The sequence below is a fragment of the Rhynchophorus ferrugineus genome, unplaced genomic scaffold (genome assembly GCF_030347505.1).
Source record: "Rhynchophorus ferrugineus isolate W39M unplaced genomic scaffold, kcgeb_rfMv2 rfM1, whole genome shotgun sequence".
In the NCBI taxonomy this organism is placed as follows: domain Eukaryota; kingdom Metazoa; phylum Arthropoda; class Insecta; order Coleoptera; family Curculionidae; genus Rhynchophorus; species Rhynchophorus ferrugineus.
The window spans coordinates 24008191-24028216 of record NW_027472580.1 but is presented as its reverse complement, the minus strand read 5'-3'; the positions used below and the strand labels follow the sequence as shown (position 1 = coordinate 24028216).

General features: G+C 29.6%; 2 protein-coding genes and 1 long non-coding RNA gene across 9 annotated transcripts in view; 1 reads left to right on the top strand and 2 right to left on the bottom strand.

Annotated features, from left to right (window-relative positions):
* The window catches only part of LOC143206526 (cytochrome P450 9e2), a 42688-nt gene extending 36562 nt beyond the window's left edge, over positions 1-6126 (bottom strand). For all 7 annotated transcript variants that reach the window (XM_076419116.1, XM_076419120.1, XM_076419119.1 and 4 more), the window contains exon 1: positions 5895-6126. The gene's annotated coding sequence lies outside the window, so the exon portion shown is untranslated. The remainder of the gene's footprint in view (positions 1-5894) is intronic.
* LOC143206535 (uncharacterized) overlaps positions 1-20026 on the bottom strand; it is a 553256-nt gene that overhangs the window by 95258 nt on the left and 437972 nt on the right. The window lies entirely within an intron of this gene.
* The window catches only part of LOC143206525 (cytochrome P450 9e2), a 90171-nt gene continuing 79288 nt past the window's right edge, over positions 9144-20026 (top strand). The window contains exon 1 of the mRNA XM_076419109.1: positions 9144-9324. Within this exon, the coding sequence (XP_076275224.1) occupies positions 9159-9324 (166 nt within the window). The 5' untranslated portion in view covers positions 9144-9158. The remainder of the gene's footprint in view (positions 9325-20026) is intronic.

Genomic DNA, 20026 nt, shown 5'->3' with positions numbered 1-20026 from the left:
TAAAGCAAATTATATAAAGATTTGTAAATTGTTTTGATAAAGTAAACATTTATCAGGATCAAAGTATAGACTTAAATTTAGCATGTTCAAATAATCAGTAATAATCGAAATCATTGGAAATAACTAATAATCAAAAAGAGACTGTTCCCACATAGATATATCACAAAGTCACTTGACCATGTTCATGATGAGAAAACAATTGCTTCTTTTTTTCTTCTTTTATTATTCCAAATAATTCCTATTATGCCTATATTGCCAAATCCACTATTTTTAATTTTTCGAAACATTTGGAGACAATTATATTAAATAAACCATCAACGATTGTATACTATAAAATTCTTGGAATTACAGAATGTTCCATAGAATAACACTTATTCGTGCCAATACTTGAAAATAGTTTGAAACAAAAAATTCCAATTTTAAAATCAAATACTCTTTAGGGGATTTATCAAAATTTTCAAAAAACAATGCTAAATCTACTATTTTTAATATTTCGAAACAATTGGAGACAATTATATTAAATAAAATCATCAACGCTTGTATACCACAAAATTCTTGAATTACAGAATGTTCCATCGAATAACACTTATTCGTGCCAATACTTGAATATAGTTTGAAACAAAAAAATCCAATTTTAAAATCAAATACTCTTTAGGGGATTTATTAAAATTTTAATTATTGCATTATCAGTGATATGTATCTGAACGAACTCGGCCGGAATCCAACATTTTAAACACGTTTTTCTCGAAGCTACTTTTTCCAACACAGTTCATATGATATTTCATATGCTTTACACATGCAGACATTCTTCTTTTTACATTGGTATTTACTATTTTTAGAGAATTGGGAATAAAGGGTCAAAAATTATCGTTTTTTCGAAAATATTACAGCTGAATTTGGCAAAAAATTTTGTTTGACTTTTTCACTTTGTACGATACTTCTACGGTATTTATGAGATTTCTAAGAACGCCTCTAATTTTTTTAAACCTTAATAAATGCCTGGCAAAAGAATAGGTGGTAAAAACATATTTTCTTAATTTCACTTGAAAAAATATCTAAAATTCATGCCTCTAGACTAGGACAATGGTTTTCGATATAGATTATCAAAACAAATGTGAATCAATCAACGTACTTCCATGTTGAGGGAAATTGTAAAATGAATATAATTAAACTTCGTAACATTAATAAAATGTGCAATGACCCAATATCATGCAGACATCCTGTTCAATCACAAATGTCAGACATTACTTAAATAAGGATCTAAAGTATATTACCATGTAGTATTAATTACGAAATATAATGTAAACAACTCATTTAAAATGATTAACCAAATTATCAAAGATAAGGTTTAATGAGAGGGAGAGATACATTTATTTTATGAATATTAATGGATTTTACTATATGAACAAACAATATATTTTAATAACAATGAAACCCTATTCTTAGTGAAACGTGTGAAATGTACAAAGTCTACAAAGACTACACTAGCGACGAATCTTGGATCTATGTGAATACTGAACGGTACCCAACCATTTGTTTATCACAACCGTAAAAAAAGAAGCGGCAACAAAGGAACATCCCTCACCATGACCAAACAAGCTGTCAAACATCGGCTACAAGAACCACAAGCTGGCCAAACATTCCATTCGATGATTTTACAGCTCTTATTTGGCACTAAATCACTTTTTAATCCCGAATATCAAAAATAAATTGTGTGGTTAACGTTTCTCGGAAGAATGGTACACTTTTAGTGTACTGATCATTACGGAGAATACTTTTTCCTGCAAAGGATACTTTTTTAATGAAAAGCAATTTTTATTAATAAATTGCTGTTTTTTATTATTAGACTTAAATAAATAGCAACCCTCCTATTATAATTTTCACTCATTTTATAAGCTTTATATATTACCAGTATGTATCCTAATTTTTTTAAACTTAATAAATGTTAAAATGTATAAATCAATTTAGATTAAATTTACAATCAACCAATCAAAGTGTTTAGCAATATAGGTTAAAATGTACAAAAATACAATACAAAGTATTTAAGTTGTTTCTAATATATATATATATATATATATATATATATATATATATATATATATATATAATGATAAGATAATGTCAAAGTTTCAAAGTTAACCATAAAATAACCACATTTTGTGTAACGAAATAGAAAACCGTTGTCAGAACTATTAAGTATTTTAATCTGTACTACAAAAAATATTCGAGGTACTCTGGTATTTTTAGAGGTCATTATTTAAAATTCATAAATAATCCCATAACGGAAAACCTTATACAATCTATTACATAAATGTCAGCAATGTGAATCGTCAAATCAAACAATCACTATCTATATAACTGAATATCACTGAAAGAATAAAGGGTAAAATAATGATTCGCGCTATTACTACTACCAGAACCACTTCCAGTTGGTTTTACTTATGATTTTAATCAATCATGTTTGTTGTTCCAAGAAAACAAAGTTGTTGAGATTCAAATCGAAATCAAATATATCAAATATTAGAATTACTATTATCGGAAGTTGATCGAATAATAATATGTTTTGTTCATTAAATAAAACAAGATTACAACAAAACAATCATTATAATCTTTGTCATATATATAATGTCACTTTGTCAATTACCAAATAATAATCAAGCCTTTTAAATCCAACAATAGCTTAACCCGTGAAAAGCATACTCAACTTCTTTCCTTTAAAAATAATAATAATATCTTCATAAAATGTTGTATTACTTAACATATAAAAATTAATTAATCGTGGCTTTACCATTGATATGGTACTGTTTTTACTCATTAAAGCTATGAGTACTCGGGACAAGAATACCATCTATAAATTTGCCACCATTTATGATTAATACTTTAATAGATTTGTTAATTATCGAAGTTAATGCATTTTGAGGTTAACAAAACCTCTTATAACATAAAACTTAATCCACCCCCTATATTATTTGAAGTCAAGTGTCTATAATAACAAACCCAAACAAAAATGTATTGAAGAACGATTCAAAGTTACATCAACGAAATTCAGCTATATTTGTGCTAAAAAGCCTTGAAAAGTTTTGATTAACTATTCCATATTGAAACGATGCCAAATGAACGATGTGTGAAGATCATAGTCACTGTAAAATCTCGATTGTTTTGACTAATGTGTGAAAAAAATGGAATCTCATAAGGGCTCATGGTATAAAGTTCAGAATGTGAAACAGTATAATGTTGCGTTGATGTGTGATAGCTCTTGAATTTGATTTGATTTAGTATGTTTTCAATGGTCAAATAAATATCAGAACATTTAAAAAGTACGATTATGTTAAAAACTGTATGTACTATAATTACTCTGTGTGTCCAACAAATTATTTCTATTATGTATGTGGAAACGCACCAATCAACTTACCAGTCACTTACAAATCAAAGTATTCTTTAATCAGAAGTAATATTTATTGCACAATCTCGAAAACCTACAACTCTCAATTGAAAAGGCCCCTGTATCATCAAAATCTACATACCAAGAATTACATTTTAATCAGAAACTTCAATAGATTACTACTAAATTGACCTACTCCAATAAAGTTTGACCTTCCTAACAGTAAGAAATCAAAGTGTTTTGGCTTGACGCCCGAGGGGATTGACCTCGCTGTGAACAATGTTAAATTTCATTTAAGATTTAACAGGAGAACTCAGATGATTGTACTCTATTAGTACAGGTATGCTACTGCCTATATATTTCCAGCCAGGTACAAAAAAATTATGAGTATTAAAGGAGTATTTAGATAACTGGTTCTAAGAGACCTAATTGGATGTTAAAAAATCGATCGAATGGGATTTATACATTTTCTTTAGAAAATATGCATAAAAACGTATCTTTCTCTGATTTTTTCCTTGATTTTTTACTTTAAAAAAAGTATAAAATAACAAATTAACTAGCCCGGCAACATTTTCCCATTTTATGATATTAGTGAAAATCTTGATAGCATCAGCAGAACGCCCTTGAGAATGTAAACATTAAAAAAAACGTTTAACAAAAAGAAACATTACCTCAGTTTATTACAAATTTAATTTAACTTGATTCATATTTAAAACGTTATTATTTTTAATACTAAAGTTAATTGTAAATTATAAATAAAATATAAAAATAAATAACATACAAATAAGACTAGTTCATCACTACATAGTATAAAACAAAGTCGCCTTTTCTGTCCCTATATCCCTATGTGCGCTTAAATCTTTAAAACTACGCAACGGATTTTGATGCGGTTTTTTTCAATAGATAGAGTGATTCAAGAGGAAGGTTTATATGTATAATACATGCATAATATACTAAGGCAACATTGCTAATTTTAGAGGTTTCTAACGTGATGTCGTAAATTAACCTATTTTTTAGGCTTATTTAGCAATTAGCAAAAACGCTGCCTAACCCTACGAGTTAGATCAAATTAATGTACTACAGTATTGTACACCATAAAAAGGTCTACAAAAAAGTCCGCGATGGTATATGTTTATCTTTTAGGGATAACCCACATTAACCATTTCTATTGATTACTTTTTACGTGAGAAAATGGCTTATTTACGAAGCTATTTTAAGCAATACGGCATTAATCCTTATCGAATTAAGTACCTTAAATACAGTGTGTAATTAATATAGATCAATATGGTTCCTTACAGCATGTAAATTAAACAAATATTTTCGGAGATATTACAAATTTAAAATTTGCATTTAAAAATGTGTAATGTAATAAAAATTGTATGAATTTAGATATTCCAAAGATAGCAGGAAATCTTCATAGTAAGTATAGGGGAAGGGGAATTGTTTTACTCCAAATTTAATGCGTGCAGGCCAAGGGCAGTAATGAATGAACCAAAAATGCTGGATCGATTTTAATCAGGTTTTCATTGAGTGACATAGGCATATATATTTTATGCCCATGCAAAGTCGGAGCGGGCCGCTATGTTTTTATATACAACGTTCATATTTTTTCTGTAGTGTATTTAATTTAGTATCAGCATTGCACCCGTGCGAAGCCGGGGCGGGTCGCTAGTACAATATTATTTATAACTAAAATTACGCCTTATTATACAATATATACAAAACTTCAACCATCAAATGCCAATTTCGTAATATTTATAATTATCGTTAGTAAAATAAGTTTTAAAATGTGGTAATTTTAAATTTTAGGAAATCAATAAAATAATATGTAAAGTAATTATGTTCTCTATATTAAATGACGCTAAAAAAGACTTCAAAATAGATTACATAATCTGCTATATTCTGCTATAAATAAACTATTAAATAAATGTTTAATTAAACAAAAGGAATTATGAAAATTAAATAAATATCTCTTTACCTTTACTATTTTCATTATCATTATATAATAATATCACAACAAACGTAACACTTCTTTACGTCCATCGCATATACACAACTGCTGAAAACCTTGTTAACATAAACTCCCTTGAAAAGACAGATATGAAGAAAATTGTTTAAATTTATTAGCTTTAAATTGACTATAAATCTAATTACTAATTAAAATGCATTACTAGTGAGTTACAAACCCACGCATTATTGTATATATCAATTACAAGTATCAATTGTAAAATAATATTAAAACAACATTTTAAAAAATCATAAAATTAAACTATTTTAAGAAATCAAGGGAGTGATAAAGTATATTACCTTCATTAAATAATAATGAAAAGGATTTATAGTATACGACAGATAGCACCACTTGTTATAATTCACATTATTATAAAAAAGAACTTATTATAAAAAGAACAAAAACAATAAACTATAAATTAATCTAGTTAAATATATCAAATACCTCCACAAATAAACAATACGAATTATTTATCAAGAATTAAATAAACATATATATGTTTACCTTCACTGTGTGTTATTATATGATATTATCACCACTAAACAAAACACACCTTCACGTCGATCACTTATACACAACAAGCACTCAGCTGGTGATTTTGTTTATATTCCACTAGTTCATGATTTTGTTTTATCTTTTGTGCGAGTTGAATGCGCAGAAAGCCATCGAACGCTTGTAATCTGTTTCGTTCTGAGTCAACGAGTCGGCGGCATCCAACAGGTGTAGCGGCAGTATTGAGGTTGAAAAATATTGCGAAATCGCATATGCATCTTCGATACCGTGTTTGTTTTATTTTTATCACATTAAATAATTTTGCGTAATGCAATACAGTGAATTTAATGATATTTGTTGAGAGAACAAAATATTATGTTACAAAGTGTGGTCTTTGTACGTAGGGCAGAGCAGTGTGACTTGATCAGGATTTTGTTCGAAACAGCGTAAGATCGATTCAAAGGAATAAAAGAAAATAATTTCGTAGATCACTTGTTTATTTATTTGACCGCATATTAGGATAAAAAAAAATTAACGAATCCGTTGTTTGCTATATTAAATTTACTTAAAAAAGGAAAAAAGGAATATGGTCCATTAGACCCCACAGGTGGAGTATATTGACCTCATCCAGTGGGTTATACACATCATTAGACGTTAAAACATAGGAAATATGGAAACAAAATCATAACAAAACTTGTGGGAATCTTCATAGAAATAAAAACAAAATTTAAACTTCTAATTGAAAAAGTAACTTTAATTAATTTACTCACTAGCTGGTTGGCGCAGTGGCAAAGAGGACAGGACGGTTCTCCTGCTCTTGCGACAGTTGCTGGTTCGAATCCTGCTAGGGCATAATCGCACCATACAAAAAAAATAATAATTTGCTTTCTGTCATATATTTTTTTAACCGATACATGGATATTTTGTAGACCGATATTCCTCCATATTTTTCTATAATATAACAAACAAAATTACAATACAAATAACATTTAACAATTGAATAGAAAATTAAATGTAACTATTGTCATGTTTAAACACATATGAAAAAGTGTCATTACGCTAATAATATAATTTTGAATGGGAATATACAAAGATTATTATTCTTTAAGATATTGAATATAACATTTAACGTAAATATATGTAAATCGTATGCCCTCCATTCAACATTAATGAATAATGTGAGATTTCTACAATATTTAATACGAAAATTGCTTTGTTGAAATTCTAATAACTTTTCTCGTCCACTAAACCTAACAATACTTAATTATTATGTGCATGTACTTCATCTTTCAATTTACTTGTTTAGATAATTGATTACAATTTATCACAATTTACTTTTAAAATCCATATCTGGGCTAGAAAAGCATTTGTATCTCATATGGGCTGATATCATTCATCCAAAAAGAGTTTTTTTCATGGATGGACACATCACACTCATTTTGATAATAATAATTTATCATTTAAATATGTTTCTCAATCGTGCTACTTAGCATAGTAACTTGGCTTCAATGACTAAATAACAAACAATGTATTAAACAGACGCCGCCAAAATAACATGGCCGCCGTTGTTTTACGTAGCTATAAGCTACCACGCATCCTTATTAACATCAACCTTATAAATAGATATACACATACGATATTTCTTTGCATTCAAATATTATTTACTCTAATATTAAATGTGAGTGGAATTTATTAAATCAACAATGTATTATAAGTTTGTCGACTTATAAAATCGATGAAAATAGATAATATGTATCTGACTTATGTTAGAGACTGTTATAACTAATTACATATATATTGTGATCTATAACTCATTTCAATTAAAATATTTGTAAAAAAATAAAGGATTTTGATCAGTTACATAAACAGTTTTATATTGACAACAGATATAAAGGTGATAATTAAAATGATAACCATCATAATAAATAATAAATATTCGACTTATAATACAGCATTAATAAACCTACATTTAAAATTATCAAAATTAAAAAGTCGTTGGTATGTATTTATTCATATATTTGTATTTTCATAGAGAGAAAAAATCTAATGCCAACACACCAGTTTCTGTTTATTAACAAGCACTCAACAATTGACCAGGTCCACAGAATAACAGCTATTATTGAAAAAGCCTACGAAAGTAAAAAAGTATGCTTAGCTATATTTTTAGATATAGCACAAGTCTTCGATAAGGTTTGGCATGAAGGTCTTATTCATAATCTACAGAAAATGTTACCAAAACAACACACTGAACAATTAAAATCATACATTACAACCGGAATGTTTAGAGTCAAACAAGAACAAGCTTACTCTACAATAAAAGAATCTAAAGCAGGTGTACCATAAGGAAGTGTACTGGGACCAATGCTTTATCTACTCTACACTTGGGATATACCACAAAAGGAAAATATTAGATGGCTACATTTGCTGATGATACTGCGATTATAGCTGTCGGAGACAATAGTGAATAGTGACAATAGTACAACTATTGGATACCACCAGAACAGGACACAGACTCAAAAGAATCAAACCATCTGATCTTGTGTAGTGTTGTATAGTGAGGTGCATTTATTAAAAAAAATCAGCAGAGACATGTATAAACATTATTCCACCAGAGACTAAGATAGGGCCGACGGGTCCTCCTAGTTATATACTTAGATTTAAGTTATCATAAAGACAAATTGTAGGTTAAACGGAAACGACTAGTAATAATATATTAATTAAATAATAAAAAAAGTGAATTTAGTCCCCAAAAATTCTACTAGAATCTGTCAAACTCTTATCAGTCCATGTCTTCTTAAAACATTTAAGTTTTGAATCAATACCGCACAATTAACAAATCCACTAAATATTACAGGTTTATGAATTATCTCTATGTATGCCTGTTTGAAACTGAATCAGTTTCGGTATGCTTTAAAGTGACTCAAATAATTATACTGAAAACCTCGACAAAATGACAAAATAAGTCGGATATTAGAACTATTTTGCTGACACCTACTATATCAAAATGATTTGAGAAACTGCTATAAATACATATTATATCATTTATAGAAAGACCACGTTGGATTTCGAAGACACCACTCAACAGTCGACCAAGTCCACAGAGGAACCTTATCCGTCCTATCTATGTTTATGAATTATCTCTATATATGATACCACACCAAACTTGAAATTGTTTTGAAATATATTACTTTGTGTTTAATATGTAGCAAATTGAGGCATGTCGAATTTTACATCGTGGAATAACGGTCTACAAAATACCCAGAAATATAATCCCAGATGTTGAACACGGGCGGGGTGCCAATTGGAACCCGACACCGAATAGCTGGCGGCAACCCCGAGACGTTTATCTGGGATATTACTGAAGGGTATTTCGGTCATTTCAGTGCTCAACCCTCGTTTGGTTTAGACGTGCCACCATCGACTGCCCAAGCCTCGTCAACAGGTAACTCCGCTGCCATCCGTTTCGTTATTTGTATTTTTTATATTGTTTTTATATTGCCAATAAATAACGGTCACATAATGTAAACACCACTGTTTTATTTCGATTTACCTCCATTCACCGAGCCACATCACTTTACCCTAAAAATATAACTATAAATTTGATTTGATTTAATTCTTAATATCATTAATATTAATTTTTATTATTAATAAAAACTCGAAGAACACCAGCAGCATAACCATCATATTAAAACAGATGAAAATAATTGGGCTAGAAGCAACAAAAGAAAAGGCTGACATCTTCTCAGAGTACTTAAATAATGTCTCTAAACTTAATGCTTTTTAAGTTGATATGATATGATCTGGATGTCTGGATATGATCCAATAATCGTAAAAGTATTACAGGAACTGTCAGAAGTGGGTAAAATTACTAACATTCATATTTAACGATATATTACGAACTAACTATTTTTCTATCTGGAAAGTAGCTCAAATAAGAATGATTCTCAAATCACTGCAAACACCAGAAGATATCACCTCCTTCCGGCCTATCAGTTTATTCTCAAAAGTTTTTAAGTAACTGAACTCAAAGAGGCTCAATCGTAGAAAAAAGAAAGATCATTCCAGAACACCAATTTAAGTTTCGCCATAAGCATGGAACAATTGAACAAGTGCACAGACATATTAACAAAATAACCATGGGCTCAAAACGCCAAAAGATATTGTTCAGCTGCTTTCCTAGACATATCTCAGGGCTTTGATAAAGTATGGCATATGGGATTGCAAGTTAAATTAAAATTACTTCTTCTTCATCCGTATTATGAGCTACTAAAATCTTACTTCACAGATCGCCATTTTACATTAAAACAAGACGACGAACATATCGAATTACAAGCTATATATTTAAGAGTTTCGCAAGGTAGTGTACTGGGTCCAGTACTATATCTTCTGTATAGAGTTGATCTACCTACAACAAAAATATATATATTGACGGGCGATATATTGAATATATTTTTTAAAAGGCATATCAATAGTTTTAAAATAAAGATATCTCTTCTCCGTTGTAAACTCAATTAATACCTAGTATTTTGGCATCAGTAGTATTTTCCATATTCAATGAACAATATTTAACCAATATAACGATGTTTATAAATCACGAAATCCTTTTTTGTTCATTATTTTGAAAATATGAAGTTGTAACTAGTTAACCAATATAATTACTACCATAATTACTTGATGAAATAAAATGAAATTTATAACATATCAATGATATGTTATCACTATCCAGAAATTATACGAGAGTGTAATAATTATATCTTCTGTATGTCAAAATAGTAGCCTATAGAGTTATGTGTTATAAAATTAATGTACGTACTATTTAAAACTAAAATTATTTTCTATAATAATCTGAACAAATATTTACAAAGTCTATTAATTTAATTTAAGGTAACCATAGAAAAAATAAAAATTTCATGGTATAGGCGACCTTGGGGAAATGTTTTGTTTAGTTCAATCAACGGTAGCGATCGCAAATTGTGATTGGCTAGTTTAAAATCCTGGTGCCGCTACTAACATGGAACGTGATTGGCCGATCAAATTGTGTGAAGTCAGCATTTTCTATTTTTAAGTATATTATTTATTTTAATCTTATATTTAAATCCATTTTTAAGTTTATTGTTTGAAGGTTTTGGTTTTTGTTTAGATCAAGAAATCTTCGTTTTACATTGTGCATATTTTCTGTTTTACATTTATTATTATGGAGTAATAATATAAAAATTGATGATAATGCATCAGCGTAGTAAAAGATGTAGTGTACCGGGGTAAAAATCTACTACGGAAATTAGACATCGTTTCCCAAGGAATGATCTCGCTCCTTTCCAAAAATGGGTTGATCAAGTAAATAGTAGTAAGTTACCTCGATAAACCACAATGCAAATATGTCAACGTTATGGTGTCTATCACGGAAATTTTAGTGAAAAATTTAGAATTACCCTTCCTTCACGAACAGGTATTAGGGTAAATGCATATCCAACATTGTTTTTATCAGGTACATATAACATTATCTATCTACTACATGTCTGTTTATATATTGGTTGTTTACAGAATATCAAAACCTACTTATGAAGATGTTAGTAGTAATAAAATTCAATTAATCTATCTAATATCTACCAAGTTGTTCGTATGCTGTCAGTATGATGTCTCTACATAAAGAAGCCTTACAAGAAGGTAATAATTAAGATAACTGGATAATTAGTAGTAATAAATACTACTTTTAATTGTAAAATATCCTTAAAATATTTGTAATACTTTAACTTTAACTTCTTAGAACAATCAGTGTTCAATAATTTTATAGTAGAGTTATTGTATATTTAAATTTGATTGTCTTGTTAAGAAAATATTTGTTACGGTGCCATCAATTAAAAATTTAATTGCTACTTTTAGGGGATTTATTACCCTAAAGAAATCTATTTTGTCTAAATTTACCAATAACTACATTTGCTTAATAAATCTTAACCACGATTGCTTAAAGTATTTTATTGGATCAATTAGAGGTCATGGAGGTAGAACCAGCATCCTTCACCTAGTACGTTTGAGAATTCTTTAAAAGTGCACATCATCACTTCAATTTTTTCACATCATTCTACCGGAGAAAACTGCGAAGAAGATGAATATGTTAGATAACTTATATTCTTTTTTAATGGGAGATCTAGTACCACTTGAGGTTCTTAAATCACCAGTTGAGTCTATATTTTCAGTTCCAAAGAACTTTGCTCTGCGAAAAACAAGAGTATGATATTGCATTTTAGTCTTATTTCAGGCTATTTAACACATCTTCTGAAATAGAGACAACATGCAATATTTGTCTACATTTTATATTAAGTAATTCCACAGATTAAATACTCTAAAATCTAAATATTTTTAGAAAACACATAAATTTTTAGTATTTCAACTGTCCAATCCATAATATTTTCAAGACCAAATTTTAAAAGTTATTATGAAGTGTGATTGTATTTTTGGTTTAATGAAGTTAATGCAGTATCAACAGGGAAGGATTTAAAGTTTACCTTCAATATATCAAGATAAGTTAGAACCCTAATAGATCCCATAAAATTGATGGCCCTAAAAAAATATAGGAAGGCATTATAGAAGAATTATAAATATTTTAATTTTGCCATTTTGTTTATATATATTAATTTAATTTAATAAAATTAATTTTAAAAATTAAATTTGATTTTCATTTAAATACCATAGGCCAATAAATCTGACGTCACAAAGTAATCAGGCGAAATGCAGACCAATCAAAGCAAAGTATTTTCCTTACAGGTTTCTACATAACTATTTTAAACTAACCAAATCAAATTCACGTTGTCAACGCCGCTAATGATTGAACTAAGCAAAACTTTGCTCCACTACTTACCACTGGAGTTGCACACGTCTGAAGCTAACTTAATATGCGAATTAAATTAGTAGTAATACAATTTGGTCTCTTGTTTATTATGTATGATTTGCTTTCATGTTATAAATACAAACCGACTTATCCCATACGATAAACGTTCAGGTCATTTAATTAACAATTCTGAGAAAGTATCCGCTAAAGACAGTAAAGGGAATAAATACAATGAGTTGTTTTGTTTCACGATTTTAGGACAAAGTTCAAAGATATGTTGTGTTAATATGTTTGAAAAAAGAAACTAATGTCGGATTTTTGCATGTCATGATATACAGATTAATCACCACATTTAACTCAATCTGACTTCTGACTGTTTAACACTTCCAAAAATATTTCGTGGAAAGCAATTTTCACCTAAAAAGATATTTGATTTTTTTTAACAGTTTTCAGTTTTTTTAAACAGTTTTTTTCATTCTCGCGCCCTATCAACTTTTCGAATGCGTTTGTATAGCCCCTTAAATTTGCCAGTATTTCAAATTATTTGAGATCAAGTACCATTGATTAATTACCAATAATTAAGATAACACATTAGAATAGGTCTCTTTATAGAATTACTTGGTCAATATATTGTTATCATCTAAAATATTATTTCGCAACATATTGCAATATAATTATTTTAATACATCTAAAGCATCAATAGAAAGTGACGGAAACGTATCATAGTAATTTGAAAAACCACATAAAAATACCAAATAGAGTATGAAACGACTTCTTAAAACAAATGTCGAGGAATAGATTGTCATTGTTACAGAATAATTTCACATTAATCTTTTTTCTTTAAATAACGTTTCTTTTACTTTAAATAAATAAAAGATTTGAAATTGATCCACATAATTCCAATTCTGTTTATATTAAAACATCTAACTAAATATAAAATAAAATTATTTACAAAATCAGCGTTTTATCACCAAAACTATAGTTTTCAACACTAATTTTATGGTTTATTAGCATTTTTAATTAAACCGTTTGAGGAACATTACAAATCCTCCCAATGCATTAAAAATTGAACCGATCGAATTCAGATCCTTAGACCCACGATTGAAAAAAATATAATCTTACAATTCAAAATACGTATAATAAGTTTTATAGCTCATACACTGAATTTGAATCCGGCACTATATCATAAAAGTAAAATATATTGTAATTTTGAAGCATCCTTCTGAGAATTTGACACGATGTATTTTATTATATAAGCACTCTGTTTTTACCTTTAGAGCAATAGTTTACACATACAGAATTTTTTTATTGTTTCTATTGCTTATAACAACAATCAAATGACACTCCCTATTTATTCACATTTATAATATTATTTTATTCATATTCCATTTTTTCGTTTGTTTTTCGTACTGCTGGTACAATACTTTTTTATTATCACTCTTAGTAGGTCAACAATCTGCCCGGAATGCTATAAGTTAACAAATGACCCCATTAAGTGATCTCCTATATAAAATACTATTTTAATTAATTACTCTCATTCTAAAGCTTATTCTAGAGCTTATATATGTCCAATAATCAAATCGGATGGTGTTAGTTTAGTTTTAGTTTACGCACTTCACTGTCATTTCGCATATTTAGCAAATTAGCGAGTAAATTGGGATGTACCCTCTTTCGAAGTACTTCACACAAATACGTTGAGTTACACTCGTTATTGGTTCTAGAAGAATATTGCGTTGTATCACTTCATATGTAACATAGTACGGAGCATCGACAATTGCACCCAACATTTTATTTTGGAACCGTTGTATGATGGATATATTAAACTTGCTAGCGGTTCCCCATACGTGGATTCCATATGACCAAATAGAATTGAGTATAGATTTATACAACAATATCTTGTTATCTAATGATAACTTGGATTTGCGCCAGATAAGTCAATACATATAGTAGGGTTTAAATCCAAGTTGACAGTTATTGATATAGACTGGTGAATATATTTTTCTACGAAGTATAAAAGTTAGATGACTGGATTTTGTTTCGTTGGCTTTTATACACCATCTTTTCAGCCATATTTTGTATCAGATTTAGGTGCGTTTATAGGTTAATTGATGCTATGGCTGGATCTTCATGAGACGCTAAGACTGCCGTGTCGTATGCTTATGTTGCCACAGTGGTTATTTTTATTGTAGGTAGATCGGCTGTGTACAGAAGATATAGTACTGGACGCAGTACACTACCTTACGGAACTCCTAAATATATTGCGGTAATTCGGTATGTTCATCGCCTTGTTCACTGCCAGTAAATTGGCGAATTGTGAGGTAAGATTTTAGTAGCTCATAATGCGGTGAAGGGAGGAGTTTCTTTAATTTAACCTGCAATCCCGTATGCCACACTTTATCAAAGGCCTGAGATATATTTAGGAATCCAGCTGAACAATATCTTTTGGCGTTTAACTTCATGTTTATTTTGTTAACAAGTATATACACTTGTTCTATTGTTCCACGCATATTGCGAAACCCAAATTGGTGTTCTGGAATGGAATAAACTTTTCGCAAAGCTTCTGATTGATGTTTGATTTAATATGGCGAATTTTTAAATTGTGTACCTTTAAAATTTTAATAATAAAACTCCAAAAAATGTTTTTTAATAATATTTCTATCCTATATTATTATTATAAACAATTTTTTTGTTATTCTATATTAATCTCATCATATCTACTGGAAACCTAGCTGTTTCTTACGCAGTAGTACTCACATGTACCTGAGATATTAAGCAAGGTCATAAAAAACAATAAATAATATTTTCAAGAATACCTTTGTTGCCTATTTTTTATACATAAATGTATTAATTAAGTGTAAAAATTAACCCATATAACTACATTTTGGTTATGCCAACATATTAGGCTTTTGCGTGTATTCTGATCGGCGATATCTATAGGTCAAAATGCAAAGTATAAATATAAACAAGCATAACCGTTAATAATCTGTCACATTCGATGATTTTAACATTTCTCTGTATAAAAATTATTAATTATTATTATTATTAAAATATTAAAGTATAGTGCCACTGAATTATTTAGTTATAGAGACGCCAATCATGGAACGCGTAAAATTACATTTTGGACATTCATTATTTTATTATTTGATTTGAATAAATCTGGTGTCCCAGACCATCAAACGCTTTTATGAACGTATGACGATGCTGGTTCATCATATCCCAATTGTCAGTTTTGGTTTCAACTATTTAAAAGTAGCGATTTTGAGGTAAATGTTAAAGAACCTGGAATTGCTGATATTTCTTGGATTAATAAAAGAGCTGCCACAAAAATAAATTATCAAGTTTACATACGTATTTAACACCTATTTGAGAGTGAATCAGTTCCAGAATGCTTTAAGGTGCCTCAAAAAGTATGCTTAAAAACCTAACAAGCTAAGCTAAGTTAGAGAAACTGATGTTAAAACGTATTAAATTATTTATAAAAATGCCATATTACATTTGCAAGTCACCACACAATAATCCACCGACTGCACAAAGTAACAGCGGTTGTTGAAAAGATAATTGAAGAAAATGAATAGTGCACTGCAAAGTTCCTGAAAGCTTTACAAGCTCTTGACCCGGTATAGAATTGCTAGAATAATATCTTTATGAAATAAAATTTAGAGTGTCGCATAAAGAAGCATTTTTAACATTTAAACCTATTTCGGCTGGAGTTCCTCAATGTCTTGGGACCACTCCTGTATCTGGCCTGCGCTGCTGATATTCCAATAACAAAAGAAGCAGTACATGGAACAATTTCCACCAACACAATTATTAAGGTAAATATGGAAATTATGGAAATATATCTATTTCTAAATAAGGCTGTAGAAAAAGTACAAGTGCCACTCTACAAAATCTACTGGAAAATATAGCTTAATACTGCCAAGTCTGTCCATGTTAATATTGTGTTTCAGGGACATAACAACCTATAGAAACCTAATTATATCACTTAATAGATGCCTTATTTTTCAAGCGAAATCAGTTAAATACCTCGACATCCATCTTCGTAGTAGGTTAAATTAGAAACATTATGTTAAACAAAATGCAGATCAGGTCAGACTCAAAATCAAACCACTGTACTGATTGGTCGGAATATACTCATTTGTTTGATTTGATTGATTTACCAGCCAACCATAATGGTTCTTATGGTTTTATGGTTTATTTATACCTACTGGTTACAAATATGGGGTTGCACTAAAATGTCAAACCAATTAGTAACCCATACTGCCAAAACCAAGTTCTAAGATTAATTGACAATGCTTCTCGCTACGTAGAGGTACGATGACCTCGGAATCAAATGAATTTATGTTATCCAATATTTCGCCTTAAAGTATAAAATAAGGTTACTAAAGAAATCGCACGCAGCAAGATTAAAGCGAATCAGACCACAGGAATTTGTATAGTGTATTCTTAACCTTAATTTAACATCATATTAGACAAAAAGCAAAACACATTAGAACCAAAATAAAACGACTATACCGGTTAGTCGGAAGATAATCTGAACTTGATCTAATATTATGGAGGTTGATTTATAAGACAATCGTAAAGCCAATTTGGATCTATGGCGTGCAAGTTGCACTAAAATTTCTAATCAACAAGTCATCCAACGCTGTCAAAACAAGGTTCTTCGATTGATTACCAATGCCTATCGTTACATAACCAACGAAGCACTGCATGATGACCTGGAAATCAAATGGATTTACGAGGTTATCCAAGATTTCGCCTTGAAACACGAAAGATTACGAATCATACTAACGTCGAAGATTGCTTCCAGATTTCTTACTTTCAACTGCTGGACAGCGTGCAGGATGCCAGCAGATTGAAGCGAACCAAACCATACGAATTTATATAAAGTGTATACCTTTAATGTAAACTATAGCTTAAGTTATCATAATTTTATAATTGAGGAATACATCTTGATGTATTTTCTCACACTCGACTTGCTTGTATATTGATGCAAGTAAAATAGAACAGTACTAATAAATTAATTCGTACATTAAGATTGTACTAAACGTATCTAATATAAGATGTAATTAATTTAATAAATATTCAAAGAACAGCATGAGATTCGAAGACAATGAAATAGTTAATCGGTATAAAAATTTATACCATAATACATGCAAGAAGCTAAAAATTACTAAATACGTAATGTAGTCTTTGGCAAGAATATATCCACCTACTATAATTAACTATTTTTATTTTCATCTATAATAGAACGATATCTTTACAACTTAGCACGAAATTAATTTTCTTTAAGTAGACAACAACAACTTAAAGTCACTTATCGGCAATTTAAGCGAACTAAAAATATATTTTCAATGTCGCAGCTAACAACATTCTGACATTGTGAAGTGGGCACGAGAAATTCGTGGATGTAATCGGCTTTTAGCTACTTGATCCCCATCAAGTTTTATTTATTTTATTACTAATGTATTTTTAGTGATAATGTGCTTTACATTTGTTTACAACTGATACTAGAGTCTGTCCAAAAATTAGATACGATTGTCGATGCGAGACAAAAGGATTATAGACTATTTTTGATCATTCGAATCATCTTGTTTTCGTGTATGAATAAAACCGATAATACAAACATAGACATCAGTAAACATATAATAATGATATATAATAATAATATATAATAATATAATAATAATATATAATATAATAATAATCTATAATTAATATAATGTAATTTAATTTACTCATTACTGTAATAAATACCATAATAACTTTCACCACATGAATGTCGTTATTTAATGTGGTGCAATGTTATATAATAAAAAACTTGAATATCCAAATCATTTTTAATACTAACTTATTTTCACAAATTCGGATATACCCGGAATTACTAACACTTCATTATATAAATCTTACATAGATAACCCTGTTAACAGATTTATTGATTTTGAGCATACGCAAAATAATTTTTTTATTGTTGAGATAATACTTAAAATTTAGATTTAGACGCAGAAAAAATATTAGTTACTTATTTAATTACTTCTATGTTCCTAGGACTTAACCTAAATGACATTAACAATATAATTATATAAGTTTCGCTTTCTCACAAACACTCGGCCAAATCTTTTACACATAACAACAACAAAAAATCCTCAAACAGCTTTAAAAAATTATAGTGATGAGGTTGCTTGTTTTTTTTTTCAACAATTTATAAGTGGTGATTTGGATGTCACTGCCAACAATGAATTGCAACACTTATTGTATAGAAACCCATCTAAGACTCCTAAAAAAACACATAAAGACAGCCAGCAGTTGATGGATCAACAGTGTTCAGACGTTTTCTTGCGATAAGAGAATTCGAATAGAAGAAAAATGGGTACCAAATGCAAACGGAAAATATTATTTTGAACCATTTCAACATTGCGGCTTCATTGCTTGCAGGGCAAAAAAAGGGTAATTTTCTCTGGCTTATTACGACTAGCGATGGATAACTATGACACTACGACAATCTCAAATGCAAACATCGTGGGTCTAGAAGACCTGCCTAAAGAAACCGAAGTATAATATTAATAGGCATAAAATGCTTTTGTGAATACTATGGAATCAGGAAGGGTCTGAAACTGTTACTGCAGGTATATACTCATAGGAATTGAAAAACGTATTTTTTTACCAATATACCAGCAATATAGTAATATAGTAATATAGCAATAAGTAATAGATGCAGTCATCCTCTTGCACGCCAATGCTCAGCGAAAGGCTGGAAAATATGGGAAAGATGGACTGTTTCAGCTCGAGTGCCGGAACTACTGAAGATGTGACAAAAGGAATCGATAACTGAGTCGCTACCAAACATTGTCTGGTGTCGTATCTAATCAATTTCAGATCACAGTAGTACATTTAAGTTTCATTCATTGTGATTATTAATAAAATGCTTTACTATTGTTTATATAGCTTTTTGAAAATTTTTGCCTTAAACTATTGGTAACTGTACCTAATGAAATGTTTAAGGTTTTGATAAATTTTTCTCGATCAATCATGGTCAGTCATGGGCGACACATAGATCGACTTCAAGGTTGGTAGGCAGATTTATCTAACCTATTTATAATTTGAGTACTAATTTCCATAAATTTTTTTACAATTAATTTCATCAACTGTTTCCATTGATAAATTGTTACTGACACATGAATTTTAACCCGCTTGATTGACGCAGTTGTTAACCCGTCAGGATAGTTCGAAACACGCTGGAGCATGGTCTTAAATTTATGTTTACGATTGTTTAACATTTGTGATTGTTCTTACACAAGAGCGCAAAATCCGACAAGAA